The sequence below is a fragment of the Cervus elaphus genome, chromosome 29 (genome assembly GCF_910594005.1).
Source record: "Cervus elaphus chromosome 29, mCerEla1.1, whole genome shotgun sequence".
NCBI lineage: Eukaryota > Metazoa > Chordata > Mammalia > Artiodactyla > Cervidae > Cervus > Cervus elaphus.
In genome coordinates, this window is record NC_057843.1 from 42,459,246 (window position 1) to 42,482,878 (window position 23,633).

The following is a 23,633-nucleotide window of genomic DNA, read 5'->3' on the forward strand; positions in this document are numbered from 1 at the left end:
TTAGCATGTTGATCAGACTTCTCATTGACTTCAAGGAAGGAGGGTGCAGACATACAATGAAAATCAAAATAACGAGAACCAGAGGAGCTGCCACCAGCTAGTTTTGCTTACCTGATTGACAGTAGCTCCAACAGAGCCTTGCAGCACCATCTGAAGCATCTTGGCATCAGGAGGCTCCTGGTTAATGGCAACTGCTAATTGCAGAGTCTTCTTCTTCATATCTTCAATGGCAACTTCAATTGGTGTCAAAACAAACTGAACGTGAGACATAAATGTAGGGAAGGTCATTGTCAGGTCTTATAAGCCATGGCAAGCATGGAGCTATGACAAAGAGGACACTTGGGTTTGAAGCAGCAGTGAAGGCTTTCAGAGCAATTTAGAATAATCTCGACAGGTTAAGAGGAAGGAAGAGTCTAACATTTCTTGAGTACTTATTATGTACCAGAAGCTTTACATACATTTATCATTTACCTCTTTAAACAAACTCCTATTCTCTCCACTTTACAAGCAAAGAAAGATTTGTAAGGTGAAGTAAGTGCCACAAAATGACACCAGTTATAAGTGGGGAGGTCCGATTTTGACCACAATAATATCCACATTCAAAATCCATGTTTCTTATACACTGTTAGGTTTCCTTTCCTATTGTTGAATAAGTTATTTGACTTAAAATTGGGAAAGCACAGTAATCAAGACTTTCTTCTCCACTATAACACAAGATTTTGGCATCATGTGTGCTTTCTCTAAATCACCTTGAAGGTGAATTCTTGATAAACAGAATTCTCTTCAGGGTCAATCTGCTACTTGTTAAGTTCTGTTGGTTTGGAGTGTGGTCTAAACGTTATTGGTGGAGTCATGTCCCCTCCAAATTCAGGTGTTCAAGTCCTAGACTCCAGGACTTCAGAATGTGACTTTAGCTAAGACACGATCTTTACAGGGGTAATCAAGTTCAAAGGAAGTCATTAGGATGCGCCTAATCCAACATGGTTATATGTCCATCTAAGAAGAAGAAACCTGGACACAGGGATATGTACAGGGGGAAGATGATGTAAGAAACACAGGGAGAAGGCAGCCATCTGCAAGCTAAGGAAAGAGGTCTGCAACAGAACCTTCCCTCATGTCTTTCAGAAGGAACCAACTCTGCCAGTACCTTGATTTTTGACTGCTGGTCACAGGAACTATTAGACAATTAATTTCGGTTTCTAAGCCACCCAGTCTGTGGTAATTTGTTATATTAGCCTTAACAAACTAACATACTGACATTCTTGGAGGAACTACAAATGGCCAAGAAAAATTGTGAGGACTCTTACCGAGACCATGATTTTATTTCTGTGCTGTACCAACTTGTCCTAGTGCTCAGAAGTCTAAAAGAGTAAGAAATACAGCAGATGCCTCCTAAGTGAACCTTCTCTTAGCCGAGTCATCAGTTTGGGCTTTCTTTGCCCTCTGTGAAACCCATATTGTGATGTGGTTGCTGAATACATGAGCTGGTGGGCAACTCTCCAGGAAGCTCAGTCCCTATGCTCCTGCACAAGGAGTTGTGTTATTCACCACAATTCATTTGTGTTTGTTCACCAACTTGCTTACGCCTGTTATACTTGTTATTTTAATGACCTAATCTAATTCAGTAATGCATAAACTGGTGAATTATGGGTGTGGAAAGAAGAAGAGTTGTTTCTATGAAAACCAAGCTAATGCTTGGGCAAGACGTTGTGAAACTGAGGTTGCTATAAAGATTCCTGTCTTATTAGGTGTGCTCAAGACAACGGTCAAAAGCTAGGGGCAAAAAAAAAAAAAAAAAAATCATAAAAATCTAGAAGCATTCTGCTCTCATGTTGTTTTACAAGGCTCTTTAAGCTCTCACTCTGCTTTACAGAAACCAAAACTGAACACATGGATATTGCATCATGGGTGAGGTTTATACAAGAAAGACAATGCTGAATTGTGATCAGCCAACCCTAAATCACAGGCAAGGCAGTGACTCTACACAAAATGAATGACAAATTAATGCACATGTATGTCTTTTAAACTAAAAGAAAATACTTATGTCTAATTTTCAGCAATTCTGTAGCTTGAGACATTTTCTTGATCCATGAATTTGAGGTCTTTTGCTACACATGGAACCAGAAGAGAGAAAGAGGTCTTTCCTTTATCAACGTTTAGATAGGGAAACTGATGAAGATAAGTGCCTTGTGTCACAGGAGGATGCTGAGACTAGAAGACAGCTGGTCTCCTGTCTAACTGGCATGGTGCCCTCTTATAGCTCAACATCAGCTCCTTGGGGCTACTCACTTGCTGTTCCTGTCTCTGATAATTAACAACAGAATGCTGTTGAAATCACCTGAAGCTTTCAAATATGTGAGAATTTAAATAAAATCTTTAAAATTTTATATTTCATGTAAACTTAACATTAAAATGTAAATACAAAGTAAATGTTACAATCATGTACATACATTTCTATTAAAGATATAACTTTAAAGTAGAATATACTTAAATATCAAGTGTGCTATAAAGTATGCAGTTGCCTAGAGGGGATTCCCTGGCACCAGGACAGTGAGACGATAACCACCATAATAATAATTCAAAGGCATCCCTTTTTAGATTTTTATGTGAGTCTGCCATGAAGGAGCATGAAGGCAGCCTGTGTGTCACCCTGGGAGGAGACCCAGGCCCACTGGCTCAGCCATGGCCACTGTCCAAGCCCGTTCCCCCCAGTGCCTTTACCTCCTCCTTCTGGGTGACGCTGATCCTGGTCTTGATGTAGGGGAAGGCGTGCATGGTGGTCAGGATGGTGTTCCGCCGGTACTGCTCATGCAGCTCGCCCCGAGGCCGGCCCTCCAGGGTGAAGGGGGTGGTGTACATGAACCTCCGCAGGTTGAAATTCTTCTCAAAGTAGGTTAGCCTGTCTTTCATCTCATACTCATCAAAGTAGGGCTCCACGAAAGTGATCTGTATGTAGGCCTGAGTGGGGAAAGGGAAGGGATGATGAGCTGGTCTGCAAACTACCACCCAGGGCGCACTTGTGGGGGGGTCCTCAGGACAGAGAGTGGCAATACACCCCTCTGTGCTCACAAAGCTGAGAGAACTAGGGGAGACATCAGCTGTTAGCCATCCTTCCTCTCCACCCCCGAGGACTGGAAGAAGGTGAAGGGAGGGTGAAGTCAGGTCCACAAGCTGCCCCTCCTAGCAGAGCTCATGACCCAACTGAAACTTTGTGTGAGAATTTGCAAACTGCTATTCAGAAGAAGCAAAACTTTGCTTTTCAGAACAACCATGCTTATCAGAATGGCCAAACTAAAGAAAACTGACAATACCAGGGGCTGACAAGGATAGGGAGCTGCTGGAGCTTTCATACACTGATGGTGGGAATGTACAATGGTACAGCCACCTTACGAAACAGACTGGCAGTTTTTATACTGCTGAATTATATTGATCATATGACCCAGCAACCCCACTTTGGTGTGTGTGCCAACAGAAATGAAAACTTGTGTTTATATTAAACCCTGGGCTCAAATGTCTATAGCAGCACTATACATAATAGACAAAAAAAAGGAATAACCCAAGTGTCCCTCAAGTGAGGAATGGATAAACAAACTCTGGTACATCCATACAACAGAATATTACTCAGTAGTAAAATGGAATGAACCATGACAATATGGGTGAATCACAGATACATTGTGCTAAGTGAAAGAAGTCAGACTCAAAAGGCTGTATGAGTCCATTTATTTACTGCATGATTCTATTTATATGGCATTCTGGAGAAAACAAAACTACAAAGACAGAATATAGATTAATGACTTTCAGGGGCTAAAAACAGAGGGAGGGGATGACCACAGAGAAGCATGGGGAAATAAATATTTTGGGGTGATGGAACTTATCTCTTGATTTAAAATTTATAGAGATACACACAAAAAAGGGAGTTTTATAGCATATATTTAATTTAAAAATGTATGTACATACACATGCACCCATACCAACACACTATGAAGAAGAGCACTTATTAAGAAAGAAGACCTTAAAAAAAAAAAAGAAGAATGATAATGACCACAGACTCTGCAACACTCATCCACTGAAATGGACAGATAAGGTCACTGACTATTAATAAGACACATAAATCACTATTTAGTGTGGTGAAATCTGGTTATAATCCCGGGTATAGGTTCTCATTTAAAAGTCTCACAACTTACTTTGGGCATTTTAACAGAGGGGAAAACAGCATTCTACGTCAGATACGTCACCAATAACTCTAGATGGCATGTGCTGTTCACAGCTCACCATGGGTAAACTGCCAATCTTGTCTTTCAAAGACCTCAAACATTTCCATGTGAAGCACTTCTACTCACCACAGTTATTGCTTCAAGCCTAGATTAGGGAATGTATCTGAAGTAAGTCCTTTGAAATATGTAGAAAAACAAACTCTGATATTTGGACACTTTCTTCCTACTGGCATCATCTTCATAATATCTTGGAAGGCAGAACTGAGAGAAGAGTTTGGACTCTTCACTTTATAGGCCTGCCGTGATGGCAACTGCTCCTCTGTCCCTCAGGCCTTAAAAATACCTTGAACTTGCATTATGTCCAACAGCTTAGAAATCTCTCTCAGGTACATAGCTGGGCTGAGCAGGCAGTTATCACCCCATGGTATAATAAAGAATATATCCGGTCTTTGTCCTTCTTTCCTAGCACAGAGCTTCAAAATCTCTTGGAATTCCCTCAGTGATAGTCACTGTTATTCTCATGAAGTAACTCACGGTGGGTCCCTGGATAGCTTCAGGATAATGGCTGGTCATCAATAAGAACAATCTTCAGATTAGACTGGGACTCTGGGCCAGCCTGACTGCTGGGGTAGGAGCAGGTCGGCGACTGAGTTCAATAATGTAGTTGATGATTTAATCAAACATGCCTATATAATGGGATCTCAATAAAAACCCTGGACAACAAGGCTCAGTAGAGCTTCTCAGTCGGTAAACACATTGATATGTCAGGAGGGCGCCAGGCCTGGATTCCACAAGGAGAAGGCATAGAAGATCTGGGATAGAACTAGCCCTTTGTGCAAACTTAATCACTAAACTATAAGCATCAGTGTAGCCCTTTTCTGAGTTCTGCAAGTCATTCTAGTGGATTATCTACTGCAAAGTGCCAAGGGAACCCACACATCTGTATTTGTCTGGTCAGAAATGCAGGCTGCTTGGGGTCCCACTTGAGGCTGGCATCTAAAGTGAGGGCAAGCTCCTGCAGGACTGAGCTTTAGCTGGTGGAGTCTGACACTAACTCTGCATGCTGAGCATCAGAATTGTACCTAGCTGTGTAGGAAAGTTATGACCAAGCTAGATAGCATATTAAAAAGCAGAGACATTACTTTGCCAACAAAGGTCCGTCTAGTCAAGGCCATGGTTTTTCCAGTGGTCATGTATGGATGTGAGAGTTGGACTGTGAAGAAAGCTAAGTGCCGAAGAATTGATGCTTTTGAACTGTGGTGTTGGAGAAGACTCTTGAGAGTCCCTTGGACTGCAAGGAGATCCAACCAGTCCATCCTAAAGGAGATCAGTCCTGGGTGTTCATTGGAAGGACTGATGCTGAAGCTGAAACTCCAATACTTTGGCCACCTCATGCAAAGAGTTGACTCATTGGAAAAGACCCTGATGCTGGGAGGGGTTGATTGAGAAGGGCACGACAGAGGATGAGATGGTTGGATGGCATCACCGACTCGATGGACATGAGTTTGAGTAAACTCCAGGACTGGTGATAGACAGGGAGGCCTGGCATGCTGCGATTCATGGGGTCGCAGAGAGTCAGACATGACTGAGCGACTGAACTGAAATGAACTGAACTGAACACCCACCTGGGGGTGAGACAGAATATACCCTCATATGTAAAGTGAGGAAACTGAAGTCCAAGCCCTTTTCATCATTCCTCCAACAGCACAATGACCCTGTATGTGGCTGAAAAGAATGCCTCCACCAAATGCTGTCAGTGAGAAGTTTGTATCTTTTCAACATACTTTAAATTGAGGATTCAAAATTTTAATAGAAGGGCAGTAAAGAAGTGATTAGAAGTGCAGGATTGAGAATCACAGACCCCAAGTCTGAATACTGGCTTTGACACTTGCATGATCTTGGAAGTTGCTTACCTATTCTAGACCTTACTTTTCTCATCTGTAAAATGGGAATAACAATGTTTACATTAAGGAGCTGTAGGAGGATGAAACGCAATGGTGTATGTAAAGGGTTTAATGCAGTGTCAGGCATACAGCTGGTCTTTAATAAATGGTGGCTCCTATTATGATCCCTGCCATCGAGTATGGTTTAAGACTTAACTGTTAAACCATAAACAACAAAAAAAATTTGGTTGCATTGAAATGACGTGGAGTCCAGACAGAGGAGGTCATCTTATGTTTTGGGAGACGAACAAAGGGAATCAGAGCCTGATGGCTATTTTTCGCAATATTCCCATACCTTGTTAGGGTCCAACTTGGTTTTGTCCACAGGAGCAGAGTCTTTTATCACTTCCACAAATTCTGCACCAAAACATTGACTATAAAATGCCTAGGCAAGAGAAACCAACAGATGATAAAGGTTATTTTAATATGCTGCAACTCTTTGTCTCTAGAAGCGGAATAAGTTTGGAACAAGTGTATGGTAGAATGTGCTCTCTGCATTATTTAATGTCCTTCCGAGCTAATGAGGCAAGTTCAGCATTTCCTGAGACAAAAATAAAAATAAAATGAAGTCCAGCATTTGCAAACTGATCTATACGTCCATATAAAATGTATGCTTGACATCTAATTCAACAGCATCATCTATTTCCAGAAGATGCTCCAGGGTATAGAACTATTTACTTCTCGCCTTTTGTACCCTAGGAACTTGGAGGTCACGAGGCTTCCCATAATGTGACAAACCACAGCGTACAGGAAGATAAAATATATGCTTCTAGTTCTAAATTGGGGAAACATATTAGGAAACCAAGTGGCCTGGGGTCAATTGCTAGTTCCTCTCATGAGCTGAAAAACTTTGCGCGAGTTACCCATTCACTTTGAACCATGGCTTTGTTGGGTCAAGTAAGGATTAAAGTTTCTTGTCTCATTTGGCATGGATGGATAGTATCGATATAAGGAGCAATTTGACAACAAAAATATTTTAAGTTTGACAGTCATGAAAGGACATAAATTCAAAGCAACAGCAAGAAAGCAAAAAGTGAATTTCCAGTTAATTGTCATCAGCATTTCAGGGGACCTCTATTCAGCTTGAGACGATTTTGCTTGGGGGCACCCCATGACTCTCCTCCTGAGCTCTTCATGCCTGGCCCTTCCCATGTCTGTTTCTTTCTTTCTCACTTTTCTCTAGGTTGTTTCTCCCTTTTCTCCAGCTTTTCCTCCAAGAACAGGCTGCTCTCTTCTGCTACATTCTGGATCAAATGTAAACAGCAGGCTGGATTGTGGCTGCCAGAACATGGGAGTGGGTGCTGACTCTGATTATCCAGAGAGGGGTGCTCCTTGGATCAAGAGGAAGAGTTCACTGTGCCCAAGACACAGTAGGCCTACGGTCGAACATCTCCCAGTCATAAGCCAGAAGTGTTGCCTGGTAATACCAAAAAGATAACCACAGAATTTTCTAGGGAAATTTGATAATTTCGCCAGATGACTTTAAAGTCAAGATGATAAACTCCAAGCTGAAAAACTATTACTGAAATTTGGAAAGGTTTACAAGAAAGCACATGACATTGATTTGGATATTCTTGGAAAAATATTCACCATATAAATTTACAAACTTTGAAAAGTACGGGGCTTCCCAGGTGGCACTAGTGGTAAAGAACCTGCCTCCCAATGCGAGAGACATAAGAGACTCGCGTTTGATCCCTGGGTTAGGAAGATCCGCTGGAGGAGGCTATACACTCCAGTATTCTTGCCTGGAGAATCCCACGGACAGAGGAGCCTGGTGGGCTACAGTCCAAGGAGTCGCAAAGAGACATGACTGAAGAGTTAGCATGCACACAGGCATCCTTCCCTTGCTTTATCTCATGATTTCACCTAATATCTTGCTTTTACACAGGCAATGTGGGAAATTTTATATATGGATCAATGATGAATGTATGACTCTTAGTTTTGTTGTAATGACCCACTACAACTTGCTTTTTGTAAGGTATACAATGTTAATCGCCCAGAATCACTTGTCTTACCTCTAGTCTGTGAGAGATCTCAGGAAGCTTGGTAATTGCAGGCTCTTTGTAAACGAATTCCTTCTCATCCAAATCCCCAAATTTGGATCCATAGAAACCAACTCGGAAGTAGGTTCCAAACATCCTCTTATGACCCTGATGGACAAAATAAGAAAACCTCTCCTTAGTTTTGTAATTCATGAGGATCCATTGGGTTGCAAAGGGCAGGAGTCTTTTATTGTTGGGTTACAAGACATTTTATTCCTATGGCAAATACTAACAATTCACACCTTTAAAAAAATTAACGTTTACAGAACAAACTTGGGAAATAATAGCAAAAAAAAAAACAAACAAACCCATGAAAGAGTTCTAGGATTTCTTTAAGTGAATTTAAGAGATTTTCACATTCCTCGTTGCAAAGTAATTCAACTGCCTTCTTTCAAAGTTTGAATTACAGTCCTCTATTTCCAGCCCTTTTCCATTTGATAGGAGAGAGCTACAGTACTGACGTCCATAAGGTCAATCACTCCCTAGAGAGGAAGGAGGGCTAAGCATCTCTGAGACAGAGCCACCTGCTATCAGATTATAGGACTTGTTAGTCAGGATCTTCAGCTACCTTGCTAATGATGCTGTCAAAGGCCTTCTGCAGCTTTTCATGGGTGGAGGTCAGCTTCCGGAAGTCTCGATGAGCTTCCAGGATGGGGATAACCAGCTTGTAGACCTCATTAACCGTCTCGTACAGTCCTCCCTTGGAAAGAGGAGGAAAAAAATCAAAGAGAATTTAATCCACTGGGCACTAGGGAATGGATTTATTATTGGCACCACAATATCTTACAGTGCAGGAATAAACTCTGAGTGTCTTTGGGATGGTTGTAGCATTCAAACTGAACTAGACACATGCTAAATGGTCCTATCTGATAATGTTAAGTTGGAAAGAGGGGTTTCCTGGGGAAAAAAATAGGACAGGAGACTGGCAGCAGGGACTAAGAACAATTCAGGAAGGCAATCTTGGGCATCATATAGCCAGATGGGGGTCCTCATACAGCCAGATGTTCACTGAATGCCTGAAAAGACTTAGGAGTCTAACTAGATGGTTTTCTTGAATTTCAGGAAAAACAAAGTATCCTGGATGTTTTTTGGATTCTGAAAGGGAAAGCTGGAAAAACAGAATATAATTAAAACAAAAATTAAAATACATAGGTTGTAGGGTGGAAACTTGGAAATGAAAAGTAGAGAAGAATGAAAAATATTAGGATGAAAACAAATTGTATCAGCTAAATTGAGTGAAGTAATAAATATTTATTTGGCTTAAAATTTGAGGGAGTAGGGAAATTATGAAAATGAACAACAGACTTTCTTTCCTGACCTGAAACTCAGTAACTTTATCTATACATTTTTTCCTTTAATTTGGAGTATTTAGACCCAGACTGGGCTTCCCAGGTAGCTCAGTGGTGAATAATCATCTGCAATGCAGGAGACATAGATTCAATCCCTGGGTAGGGAAGATCCCTTGGAAGAGGAAATGGCAATCCACTCCAATATTCTTGCCTGGGAAATCCCATGGACAGCAGAGCCTGGAAGACTACAGTCCATGGGGTCTCAAAAGAGTTGGACATGACTGAACAATAACAACAGACCCAGATTAGGTTAGTGAGGGGAGTGTCTGTGGTTTCTACTCCTACATTTCTCTGAGCTGTCCGTGGCCTGTGACAATCCTGAGGATTACTCAGCTGTCAGGAAAGCTTTGTCTATTTCTTTTCTCTTTTCCCAGAGGCTCCACCCCAGGAGCTCTCTCAAGGAGAGTAAATGAGAGAATGAGAACATGCCTTGTGATTTATTGTGTAAGCCTGGGCAAGCCATTTCACCTTGCTGTGGCTTAGTTTCCACCTCTATTAAATGGAAATAATACTGTGAAACTGCTGCCCAGCTAATGAGCATGTAGTGAAAGCCAGAACACTGCAGTGATGAAAGGCTTTCTCACCTCCCTGAGAGCTGAGCCAATTTACATACATCAAAGTCCTCCGGCCCCTCCCTGGCCCTGTTCTGCACGTGGTGTCGTGGTGTCGTCATGAAGAGGAACTCACTGGCTGGGCGCTAAAACCCACATGCAGGGCACTAGCACTGAAGTTCACGCTGACTGGGGCGGCCCAGAGGGTGGGGTGTACTGACCGTGCTGAAGAGCTCGGCCGCCTGCTCCAGTAGGCCCACCAGGCCGCTCTCCGTGAAGTACCGGCCGGAGCACACCCCATCCTCATCAGGCGACAGGGTGTCATCAGAGACGGCAGACTCCTCCAGCACGTTGGAAGAAATATTCTGTAAGAGAATTCAGGATGAGCCTGGAGAGTTGGGGAACCCGGCTAACAAGGCACCACAGGAGTCCACAGTAGGGATGAGGAAGCCGTCACTCCAACAGCCTCACCTTGTGTGACTGTAAAAGGTCTGTAATTCCATCTAGAACAGCCTCTGGCTGCCACTCATTTTGAAAGAACACATAGAACCACTGGCCTTCAAAACTCAAGATGTTCTTTTCTTTTTAACCATTGGCAGATACAGAAAGGACACTTACCTCAGCATAACAACAGCTGAGTTGTTTTAGAGAAAGGACCCTAAGGGACATTCAGCAGGGATTGTGGTTTTTAAAATTAACTTTTAAAAAAGTTAATTAGACTTCCTGTTTCACCAGCTGAGTGAAACTCAGTACTTGCTACTACTGACTTGGCTTGTAGGTGAACAGTCATAATATCACATGGCAACTGCAAATGAGAAGGCTTTCTTTGTGGGAATCTTTATGACAATGCAGCATTACTGGTTTTTTTTCTCTCCCCTCAAACATTTTGTTCCTTTCTATACACTAGAAAGGAACTTTCTTTTACATAAACTTTACAATCACTTTTCTTTTACATAAACCATAAAGCTGAAAGTCTCTCATAGAGAATGCAGTGATCAGGGCCAGGGCTAGGGTGAGTAAGGTGAAAACCCCAGGTCACAACATTTAGGGAACACTCACTCTCAGGGTTCTGTAAGATATGGCCTGGAACTTGCTGGACCCTGAGAGTGAGTGCTTCCTTAAATTTTGCACTTTACATGCCTTGCTCACCTCACCCCAGTTCTGGCTCTGACAGGGACTCTCATACTTTTGACAGGTCAAGACATTTCTTCAATCTGTCTCACGGCTATAGAAAAAATGCACATGGAGCATTAAAAAAAAAAAACCTGGAAACATTTGTAGCTTAGGACTGGCAAACAGATAGCACACATGCTATTTCTTCATATGTCTAGACTCATAGCAGACAGAACTAATTAATTATAGTACTCTTTTTCCTGAAGCTTTTTTCAAAATTCCTCTCAGTATGGTACTCCAATCAGCCACTATCAATTGACCAGGGTTGGCTACTGAAGTAAAATCTGTCTGCCTCTTTTTGGCCTGGCTAGCATGATCGAGTGACTCATCCTGAGCATCAAGGAAGAGAGAGTTGTTCCAGTCCTGTATCTTCATATTCAACAGTATAAGGTAGTTTTGGGAATACAGGAGACTCTCAGAACCGTTTGTGACCAGTCTTTCTTTCAAACCTGGTCTTTCTACTATGATGTTTCTGAACTAGAAATAACAGAAGGTCCAAGAGCTTCTGTAAATCTAATGACCCAAGAAACGAATACTATTAGTATTGTATGCAGTTGTCCACATGTAGAGGAATATATTTGCAGTTATGCAGTCTTATTAGCTGTAGTCAGAAGGAAAAGATTCTGGGCAGATTTTTCTGGCTTCAGAATCAGGGAGGTAAAAACATCAGTATCTAAGAATGCAGACATATCTACATTTGTGGAATAAATACTGCACTCTGGGGCACAGAATTTCAACGATCTCAGCTCCTTGGAATTCAGTGGCCTCAGGGTTATTTTCCTTGCACAGATTTATTTATCTCCAGTTTATAATTCCTTTCCAAAAATTCAATTTTACTGGAGCAGAACAAGGTTGAAAACTAAAGCACATAGCATTTAAGAAATCAACATTGGACATCTGTTGTTAATGCTGCCCAAAATGCCTTCATCCTTCTATAAAGTAAAGCCTCCAGGGAAACCATCCATAACTCCAGGTGTGGACCTCAACTCTGGTCCAGCCAGTCATAGCATTCCATGTCTCTGGCCACTATGATTGGCTCAGAGATGAGTGTATGACTCGGTCAGAACTAACAGATGCACTGAGACTGTCTCTGCAACTTTTGGAAATGGGGCATTTCTCTATTCTCCTGGACTTGAACCTAGGGAGATGTAAACAAATATTTCTCAATGAGTGTGGGAAGCCAGTGAAGAAAGAAGCTGAGCTGACATAACAGAAAGCAGAGGCTGGAAGTGATGACGACGCTGAGGCCTGATGACATTGTTTGGGGCCCTAGGTCCAGTTTGGCAGGTGCTACTCCAGACTCATCTCTCTCATGTAAGCTGATAAATTCCATTGTTACCTTAGGTCAGTCTGGGTTAGGTTTTCTGTCATGTGCAAGCACACATTTCCTAAAAGATTTTCTATGCCTCATTTGAGAGGAAGGAGACTTGGTTCATAAGCATCAACATAATTTGGTTTCTCTTCTCACCATGTTCTGTGTGTTATGAAGACTTCATTCTTCACAGTTCCTTCCGCTCCCCCTTCCCTGTCCTTGTCTTTCTGAACACTCCCTGGCCTCCAAGCTGGGTCACATGATAAATACTCACAGTTTCTTGTACCTCTTTATTACAGCAGTTATCATAATTGTAATTGAATAAGAAATGGAAGAATTAGCTATATGATGTCACTCTCTGGTCGGAATGTAAAGTTCGTGAGGACAAAATAAGTGCTTAATAAATATCACCTAAAAGAATGAATGAGTGAATAAAGATCTATGAAAAAATAGAGCTATATGCCCTCATGTAGGGACGACATGGAGTTTTTCTGTTGTTTCTGGAATAACTATTCTACTCACCTTGGTATGACTTACTATAAGCAATAGAATTCTAGGTGAAATAAGAATCGCAAGGCTTACTAAACATGAAACAATAATTAAATGCCATTAATATTGAAGGGTTAAATATAAAATAAAATACAGTAAATGGGAAAAAGGCATTAAAGTTTACAAGCAATAGTTTAGTTAATGAAACAAGACAAAAGGATGATATAATTCCACATTAAGTAGTAAGCCCAAAGATTTCTGGGAACTGAAAGAGTAGTACTTATATTTTTCCTTGCTAATATCAAATGGTCAAAATAAATTTGGCAAAAAAAAAATATATCTAAAATTGGTTTTTATACCTTTCTTCACTATTATGTGATTCAAAATCAGGTGTGATATATTTTTATGCTTTTTGGATAAGAATTAAATTTTTTGCTTTTTATAATGAACCTTTCTGAATTGTGAATAAAATTTATTTGCTGAGAATGAAATGACAAATATTATTGGTATTGAAGACCATAAGAAAGGAGGAATTAATAATGTGAGGCAACACCCAGATTGCCTGGTGAACAGTGTTCAGGAAATCAGAAACTCCTGGCTCTGCCAACAGCAGTTTTTGTCTTAACTTTCTAAGCCTGGGAAAGCTACTTTGAATTATCTCCTCTTTCTGGTTCACACAGCATCACAAAACTGTGTTGAAGAGCAACAATGAGAATAAAGCCTTTTCTAAAATCAGTCCTGTAAACTCAAACAGGAGCAATCCAAACACTTGTAAAGTAAACGACTTCGTGAGTCTGCCCTGAAAAGGGCTCTCTTTCTGTACCATATTGTTACAGGTTTCAGGGATGGTCATTTCTAGGGATTAGGCCTCTAAAAGTACTCATAAAATTTTTGTTTCCTCTAAACTGTTTAAAGTACTCAGCAAAAACAGTCCAAGTGACCACTGAGCATTGCAACCTGAACCAACTTTCAGACTTAGCAGACAATTTCCAATTGCTCATTATGGGTAATATTCAGCTTATCCTAAGACAGTATTGATTCAGCCCTTTTTTCCTTCCCAGGTCAGTTTGTTCTTTCTCAATTTTAGACTAGAGAGGAAGATGTTAAAGAGTTGGGGAGTGTAATCAAAGGAATGGGCCCAGAGGGGAATAATTTCTCCAATATTTGGAAAAAATACTTTCACGTTTATCAGTATGCTGTGCCAATTACAAGTCTTTAGGAAAGAGTTTAAACGACCTTAGAAAAGTTGTTCTCTCAATTTAGCTGTGCAGCGGGAATAACAATATTTCTCTATTTGTCTGTTTCACTGGTTTACAGAGAAGGTCAAATGAAATCATGGATGTGAAAGTGTTTGGGAATGTCAAAATGCCTATCAAATCTATATTTACTGTAAATAATAATAAAAAAAAAACAAACCTAAGACAGTAAAGCAATTAGAAGAGGCAAATATAATACACTAAAGCAGGTCTTCTCAACCATGGCAATATTGATATTTGGGGGCCAGATAATCTTTTTGTGGTGGGAGTTGTCCTATGCATTGTAGGGTGTTTAGCAGCATCCCTGGCTTACACCTATTAAATGCCACTAGTACCTACCCTCCCACCCTAAAATGTAACAACCAAAAATATTTTCAGAGACTGGCAAATGCCCCCAGATGAGAGCCACTGCACCAAAGGAAAAGGCGAACTTGCCCCCACCTGAAAGCTGACGCTGCCCACGGGCAGGTAGCTGTGGTCCTCCAACATGCTCAGATACTCGGCCACCAAAGCAGCCGCGTGGACCAGGCACATGGCGGCCTCCGTGTAGCACTTCCTCTTGGTGTGTTTCTCTGCCATGTTCTGGAGCCAGGTCAGCCGCAGATCAGGAGATGCCTGGTAACTCTTGGCAATTCTGAAGATGGGTTTAGAAAGTTCCAAAGACAACTGGTTAGCGATACTGTTTTTCTATTGGATATGGACACTTTTTTTTCCCTTGAGAGTTTTGCCTACATGTTCAGGAAATAAGAGAAAAGGCAAACATGTATCAGCCCAACTGTTTTTATTTCATGTCTAGGGTGTGTAGGACCCTAAGAATGCTATCATTTAGTTAAAGATTTATAGGGGAAGAAAAGACCTGATAAAATGATGTCTATTTGAATGCAGCACTAGTAATTTTTCTTCCTTTACTTTCCTTTATCTCAAAATAATAACAGAAGATGAAAAGTACTACCCTTCTTATGGCATCATGTCAGAACAATTTTGTCTTTGTAAGTAGTTTCTCCTAAAACAAGGATTATAAAGCAAAAATTTAAACTACAGAGTAAAATATGATTTCTAAATGAAACTTACATGCATGTCTGAATGTAAGTGGAAAAAATTTCAGGTATAATTCATATAAGAGTTGATAGTTCTTTTCTCTCATTCTATGGTAAGTAGAAAATAATGTTAAAGATATATACCTCCCTTTAAATCAGGGAACTCTTTCTGAAAACGTGTACATGAATCAACACCCTCCTGCCATATGACCCAGCAATCCCACTTCTGGGCATACACACTGAGGAAACCAGATCTGAAAGAGACACGTGCACCCCAATGTTCATCACAGCACTGTTTATAATAGCCAGGACATGGAAGCAACCTAGATGCCCATCAGCAGATGAATGGATAAGGAAGCTGTGGTACATATACACCATGGAATATTACTCAGCCGTCAAAAAGAATTCATTTGAACCAGTCCTAATGAGATGGATGAAACTGGAGCCCATTATACAGAGTGAAGTAAGCCAGAAAGATAAAGAACATTACAGCATACTAACACATATATATGGAATTTAGAAAGATGGTAACGATAACCCTATATGCAAAACAGAAAAAGAGACACAGAAATACAAAACAGACTTTTGAACTCTGTGGGAGAAGGTGAGGGTGGGATGTTTCAAAAGAACAGCATGTATTCTATCTATGGTGAAACAGATCACCAGCCCAGGTGGGATGCATGAGACAAATGCTCGGGCCTGGTGCACTGGGAAGACCCAGAGGAATCGGGTGGAGAGGGAGGTGGGAGGGGGGATCGGGATGGGGAATACGTGTAAATCTATGGCTGATTCATATCAATGTATGACAAAACCCACTGAAATGTTGTGAAGTAATTAGCCTCCAACTAATTAAAAAAAAAAAAAAAACAAACACCCTCCAAGTGATGATTTTCTACCAATTTCTAAGTACAGTTATGGCTGTCAGCCAAATCAGTGTACCTACATTTCCTGTGATAATTATATTCATGAAAACTCCATAGTGGCAAACCCTAGATCTTTAAGTAACACACTTTTGATTTCATCAGAAAAGTTCACCTGTACATGAGATCCATAAGCATCTCAGGATCTTCCTGAAATTCCCTCATTTTCACTGTGTCATATAAGATGCTATTCAGATTGCAGAGAAGTTCTTCCACCTGGAAGAAAAAAAGAGTGTATACCCCAAAAAACCTTAGCATTGTAGTCCATGGTAACAAAAAGTTAGGATTGCACCGAGAGTCCAAGGGGCAGTCATGAGCAGGCCTTGCTAAGATAGGGGAGATCACAGGTAGAGGGAAGTCTAGACTGGATCCTCTTTGACCTTCACCTTTGCAGGTCCAGGCACTGCCAAGGCCTATACATGAGTTGGCCTTTGACATCCATGTATTAGTCCTGAATCCTTATACTATCTTTCCTCTCCAGTACTTTTTTTGTTAAATTAGTTTCAGTTCTTTGTAACATATAAACCCTCAACTGTACTCTGGACATCAGGGCTTTTTATAACAAGTAGGAGGCAGCTTAGGACCTCAGCTTAGGTTCCATATAATGCATATGACAATATTTTACATAATTATCTGTACATTATGACATAATTATATTTCATAAAAGTTATATAATATATAAAATATATATGTTATATATCTTATACACATATATATATATACATATATATATAAGTATGTTTGTGTATATATACATATGTATGTATGTATACACACACACAGAGGTTTAAAACTGGCTGATCCCAGACACACATATGAGACAAAGTACGCTCTTTGGTCTACCTGCATGGGAAAAGGAGTGGTCTGCATGGCTGTGTCCTCTTCTGCATAGGCCAGAATTGTCCTCAAGGATCTTCTCAGGTACTCCTCATTAAAGTCTTGTGCTTTTCCCACCAAAGATGCCAGAGACATGGTTACTTGCATCTTTACTCTTGCAAAGTTCTGAGTCAGGGAAAAAATGGTGGAACAAACAAGAGGCAGTCAGCTAGTAGATAATTGGAGGAGGTAGAGCCAGACAACAACAACTCTCTAGTGCTTCCTTTACCCAAGCTCAATCATTTCCTTTTTTCCCAATGAAATGTGAGCCATACTTTGCTCATGATTCATATTGTTGTTTAAATGGTTTAAATGGGTATTGCTCTGACATAAATCTGTCAGCTCCCTTTAAATTTTCATTGAGGACTGGGCCAGCTCTGTGCAGTAACGCTGAAAGGTTCCTACACAGCTGGGTCACAGAATGTCTCCTTTTGTGACAAGATTCCTCTTCTCGGAACTTTATTTAAACTTCAAAGAGGAGCAGAATCTACATGGGCAAGATTTCTCAGATTTCTGGACTCTGGGTAGGCAGTGACTTTCTGTTTCTCCTTTCCTTCTAGGCTCCCACCATAGAAAAATATGGTGATTCCAAGGGGCTCCGACAAATGTCCTAAAGGTTTTTCAATAGCTACACCTAATACATTCTGAGGACCCTGCCTTTCTTCCATGGACCAAATTATCATTGAATATCAGTTGAACATGCTCATTAACATGACCACAAACGTAAACTCCAAAAGAGCACACCAAAATCTAGACCAACTAAGACTGCACCGTAATAAGGCTGAATTCCAAAGGCTACTAAGCTTCAATGAACACTTAGGCACAGATGATAGTGATCATTTCAAATTCTCTTCCACAGGTCATTCTGGTACCAGTCAATCGGAATGTGGAAACAAGACAAGCTCTTCCAAAGTCCAAATTCTGTTGTATTTTTCACCCCCAGATGACAACCCTGAATCTACACATAGCCATTCATTTCTTATGGAAACACACTGATGGAAAGCACTGCATTCATCAGTCTTAATAATTTATTTCTAGATGGAAATTCACTAGCTGCTATCCATCTACACGTCCAACTGTTCCCTTCACACAGGGTAGAAGTCAACTGCAATAGTGCACACTTCTCCGCCACCAGTGCTTTGCACTGACTCTTGATCCTGGGTCCCCTTGAGCACTCACGCTGGTGGCTCCAAAGCTGAACCTCATGAGGAGGTAGAGCGTGGCGCAGGCCTGGCTGCGGGTGACGTCCATGCTGCTGCTGCAGTGGTGCAGAACTCGCTGACACAAGTCTGCACACTGCTCCACTTCCTCCTCAAACAACAAGTCGCCAAACTAGGAGAGACACAGCCGCATTAGACATCACTTGGCACATCCATACCCTTTCTGGACCAGATGCCTGTCGAGATATGTAAATGTCTGCTTGGACAAGCAAAAAGCCCAGAAGAGTTAATGCACTGCTCCATAAAGATAGTGAGTTACCTGAGTCAGAAGATGAACTGAAGCAATGGAGTTGACTTGATCTAATTAGGAACTGTTTACTAAGATCAAGGCTACATAATTATCTGCATGGTTAGCCAGGCTGCATTCCCTGGTGAAGTCACAGCTCTGAAGGAATTATCCCATGTTTCCCTGGAAATTATTGGTGACTAAGAGCAAATGATCCCGACAGGTGAGAGAAGAAACAGTCCAGTTTATTTTGGCTGTGCCTCATGGCTTGTGGGATCTTAGTTGCCCAACCAGGGATTGAAATACTGAAAATGTGGAGTCTTAACCACTGGACCACCAGGGAAGCCCCAGGAGTTCACTTTCCAAATGTAAAAGATACCAGGGAGAGGTCAACAACCAAGATTTTCAATAAAGGGAGGGGGCGGGTGCGGGGAGCACAGAAATCTGCAATATGTCATTTTCCTTTAGGAAAATCTATATTCTTCAGGCTATGAGAAATTTATTTCTAAACTTCCTGGCATTTTATGATGTGACATTTTGTTAAGATTCACTAATGGGAGTCACACAGAGGAACTGAATCTCATTCAGAAAAGATATTAATGAAAAAAAGGTGAAAAACAAATCAGCTCAATTGATTTCCACTCTCATGTGTTCAGTGAGTGGGCCCACATTTCTAATGTGAGAGGCACTGGTGAGTCTCACAGAATCAGTGTATCTGCTTCCTTCCTAACAAGATTTAAGACTTTTACCTCAGTGTCACTTAACACAGTGGTGGTCTGCGGGTTTTGGTGCCCCTGAAGCAAGAAATGTGAAGCTAGACTGATGAGAATATTAACTCTTAATTAAGAGTAAGAGAACAAGCATCCATGTTTACCTTGGCAATGAGAGCACGGAGTGTCGCAAAGCAGTGAGTTAGGTATGTGGTGCTCTGATCACAGCTCAGAGAATTCACAAGGACCCTCAGCACTCCTCCCAGAAGGCTGTCTTTGCAGTCCAGAGCCGAGCTTGCCTGGGGGAAGAGAAGAACAGCATCAATGAATCCCAATGCTATGCCCATGAACTCAGAGGGGAAGACAAAAGTAGGTCCTTTTGGCAATTACACAATTACACAGTGATGCTGACATTTCATCTCTTGGTCTATGATCTTTTTTTTTTTTGGTCTATGATCTTAAGGGTTTGAGAAAGTACACTGCATATAGTCCATCACCAGGAAAGCTGAAGCCCTATTTCCACATGACTTTATTCCAAAACTCCCAACTGATTTGGGATTTACACCTTATTCTGGGCTGCTAACCCAAGCTATGAGGCACACCTCCCCCTCATCCTGGGTAAGCTTTTGGAAAGGTCTTTTTCCTTGTATACAAGGCACAGCTTTCCTTGTGGGCCTCCCAGGGGCTGCTTGTGGCAGTGACTTTCTAAATAGAAGCTTATTTATCACCTGCAGCAGGACTAATACCACCAATGTCAATAACAATTTCCAACTGTCTTTGAAAACTGCAAGTACATTTTGAGCATAAATGTTAAGAAGACAGCAATCAAAGCAGTATTATATAAAGATATAATCAATGTGATGCCAAGTATTTGATACCAAGTAGTTATCAAAGATACCATATACTTTTTGTCTTTATTTTTATACAATAATTACATTTTAAGAGACAAAAGTTGGATTACTGAGGTTCAACTGTGTTGTGACGATATTTCTTTTTCTAGCCCTAGAAACAATACTGGATCCATTCTAATAAATGATTTTTCATTGGAAACATGTAAGGACTCATTTTTGAGGTTAACTAAAAATGTTATCACCTAGATGTCTTGAGAATTTCTGGAAATATTCACTTAGAAGATGAAATTAGTATGGTGAACTGCATTACTGTAAAGTTCACAGTGATACAGTACTTTTCTACAGCAGGGCTGGCAAATTCGTGGTACAGATTATTTTTCTTCATTAACTTGTGTCCAAAACAGATATCATTAATCACACTTTGCATTCTTTTTACTTCATCCAGTCATAATCTTAGCTCCCATATAGACATCAACCGTAATTCAAATGGGGTTGACCTAGCAAAAAAAAACCGAAAACCTACCTACCACAAATATTACAGATATTGAATTATAAGCCCACCACTTACATTATAATTTTCATAGATTATAATATCAAGTAGATTTAACTTTGAGGGTCAGTCTGTCAAGCACCTAACTCTTTCCAAGTGAACACCAAGTCAATGAACCCAGAAGAATGTTGTGTTTAAGTATTTCTGGAATTTCTAAGGTGGATGCTATTGTAAATAGTTTTCACTACTGTAAATAGTCTTTCACTTTCACTTCCTCTATCTGGCTTACCTTGTGGCTCAGCTGGTAACAAATCCACCTACAATACGAGAGACCTGGGTTTGATCCCTGGGTCAGGAAGATCCCCTGGAGAAGGAAAAGGCTATCCACTCCAGTATTCTGGCCTGGAGAATTCCAAGGACTGCACAGTCGGACGCAGCTGAGTGACTCACTTTCATTGTAAATAGTAAACTTCCTGACGTCATTAAACAAAAAGCATTTCTATCACACTTATTTTTTCACAATTTTCTATAAAGGATTCTTATTAAATTCCAGTGGACATATTCATGTTGAACAGATCAGGTATTTGTTGTCCTCACCTGGATAATGTTTTCCTGCATATCAAGGATGATTAAATTTGCTTCTGTAGCCAGATTGCCACTGATCAAGGCTTCTTGATCTAACTCTGCCTTTGTTCTAAGAAACAAAAAGAGGTCAAATTAAAGTGCGCATCAAATCTGGTCATTTCCTGATGACGGTAATCCACATGCCAAGTATAAAGGAATCGTCTGAAGAGTCAGTCTAGGAGTGAAAACAAAGCAGCTGGTCACTGGCAACTAAGGAATATAGGTACCTTGTGTAATTGGAGCCTGCTTAAAAGATTTTCTAGGTAGAGCCTCCAGGCCATCCTCATCCCCACTATTATGAATAATGATGACAATTATAAAAATAACAAATGGGTAGAAAAGCAATTATTGGTTATTACTAGCAATTAGGCCAGCCAATCAGATTGTTGCTTAAAGCTTGAGGGTCATTCTTGCATTTCACCCGTGAGAATCATCTCCCAACCTGAGCCAAGAAGCCTCTGCAACAAGCTAGAGGAAGTGAGACTGGGTTTGACGTGAATTTGGCTAATCACGATGCTGTTGGATTAGGAAAGGATGATGTTTTAGAAGTGATCAGGGAAGAGTCAGTGTCTTGACTTTCCAAAGACTGCTTTGGGGTTGCACAGTCAAGTATGGGCCTTCTGTCCTTTTCCAATGGGAAGCAAGGCTGCATTCCTGTCGGGCACACCATCTAACTTCCTGCTAGATGTCAGTGGCTATTACCCCCTAGGGAACGGGAAATTACCTAGTGCTGCTTTTCTATTAGGTTCTTGTTTTAAGGAATCAGAGCATTTTATGCATTAATTCATCCATTCTCATAAATTTCAAGTGAAGCTGGAAAGAGAGATTTCGTATCTTCAAATTTAGTGGCCAGGAAAGGGAAGTGTGAAAAATTGACTTTCTCAAGATGTCCCAGTGGCTGAACTGTTGCCATAGGGGCTGGGGCATCCTGATATGAGCTCAAAAGTCTTGGTCCAAGATCATCACTTAGCTGCACTTGAGTCCCTTCATCTAATAATGGGGGCATTGCTGTTGCTTACGTACCATCAAGGACTCAGAATGAACACTTCCTATGTTTTAAATGTTATCATGCCTAGGATAGGCACTGTTGTCCCAAGCTGCTCTATATGTTTTCCTCATTCTCCAAATGACAATATTTATGTAAAATAAGTGAAACAGAAAAGCTTCTTTTTATTAATTTACTGGTAGGTTGAGATTTAGAGCAAAGCTATTTAACAGAAACATGTCATTTTCTATTTTGTAGTAGCCACACAGGTGAAATTAATGTTAATGTATTTTATTTAACCCAATATATCAAAAATATTGCTGATGTACAATCACAATAAAATTTATTAATGAGATATTTTACATTCTTTAACCTGTGCTAAGTTCAAAATCTGACATGTATATTTTCACTTACTGTACTACCATAGCCACTGTACTAGACAGTGCAGATCTAGCATGACCTAATCTGGGTTTTTTTCCCCAAATTTTTTAATTGTGGCAAAATACACACAACATAAAATTTACCACTTCAACCATTTTTAAGTGTACAGTTAAGTGGGCCCAAGTACACTCATATTGTGCAACCATCATCACCACTAATCTGGATTTAAAAAGCCTATCAGCTATTTCTTCGAAACAATGTTTCTCAAATCTGACTTCACAAGAATCAAATGGGGCTTTCACCACATACTGTTTTCTGGGTCCCATTGCTGGAGATCCTGCATTAACTGGCCTGGGGTACATCTGAGCACTGGGAGCTATTAAAGCTCCCCAGGCAATTTTAGTCTACAGCTGGGTTGAAAATGACTGCTCTAAAAGAAACAGAGCCAAAATAATTGAAAAGTGATCTAAAAGAAGGTGAAAGACACCACTGCTATAATTACAAAAGTTTTCCAAACAGCTAACTTGCATGGTTACAATTTTACTATGGTTTCTCTTGTAAAAAAATCACCCATGAAGATGATCAGAAGTGAATCATTACCTCTGGTAACAAGCAGCCTGACACGTAGCTCAGGGCTGACTTGACCTGGAGGGGTCTGGTGTGCCTTGTATGGAAAGCCTCAGTACCATCTTGTTCCTGTGACAAAAGGGAAAGGTTTCCCCAGACATCCACTTACACAGCCCAGGCAGTCATGCTTTCTGCTTGGCTCTTCTTTTAATCTCATGGAGTAGATGGCCTAACTGCCTAAGCAGTTCTTTGGTAACTACCTACATGCAATAGTTCTTTAATTTGTGTGTGTGGGGGTGTGTGTGGGGGTGGCGCGTGGTTCAATGCCTAAATTAAAACTTGTAGACTCTCAGAATCAATAGTTTATAAATTAGTTCAAGGAATTTCAAACAAGCACAAAATACCCAAAGTAAATGA

General features: G+C 40.7%; 1 protein-coding gene across 4 annotated transcripts in view; it reads right to left on the reverse strand.

Annotated features, from left to right (window-relative positions):
- DOCK8 (dedicator of cytokinesis 8) overlaps window positions 1–23,633 on the reverse strand; it is a 225,082-nt gene that overhangs the window by 14,948 nt on the left and 186,501 nt on the right. For all 4 annotated transcript variants that reach the window (XM_043890774.1, XM_043890771.1, XM_043890772.1 and 1 more), the window contains 12 exons: window positions 21,257–21,353; window positions 19,483–19,617; window positions 18,342–18,494; window positions 17,130–17,288; window positions 16,402–16,502; window positions 14,771–14,963; window positions 10,321–10,464; window positions 8,768–8,899; window positions 8,173–8,307; window positions 6,453–6,542; window positions 2,722–2,958; window positions 112–255 (listed from right to left, as the gene is read on the reverse strand). In XM_043890774.1, the coding sequence (XP_043746709.1) occupies window positions 112–255; window positions 2,722–2,958; window positions 6,453–6,542; window positions 8,173–8,307; window positions 8,768–8,899; window positions 10,321–10,464; window positions 14,771–14,963; window positions 16,402–16,502; window positions 17,130–17,288; window positions 18,342–18,494; window positions 19,483–19,617; window positions 21,257–21,353 (1,720 nt within the window). The remainder of the gene's footprint in view (window positions 1–111; window positions 256–2,721; window positions 2,959–6,452; window positions 6,543–8,172; window positions 8,308–8,767; window positions 8,900–10,320; window positions 10,465–14,770; window positions 14,964–16,401; window positions 16,503–17,129; window positions 17,289–18,341; window positions 18,495–19,482; window positions 19,618–21,256; window positions 21,354–23,633) is intronic.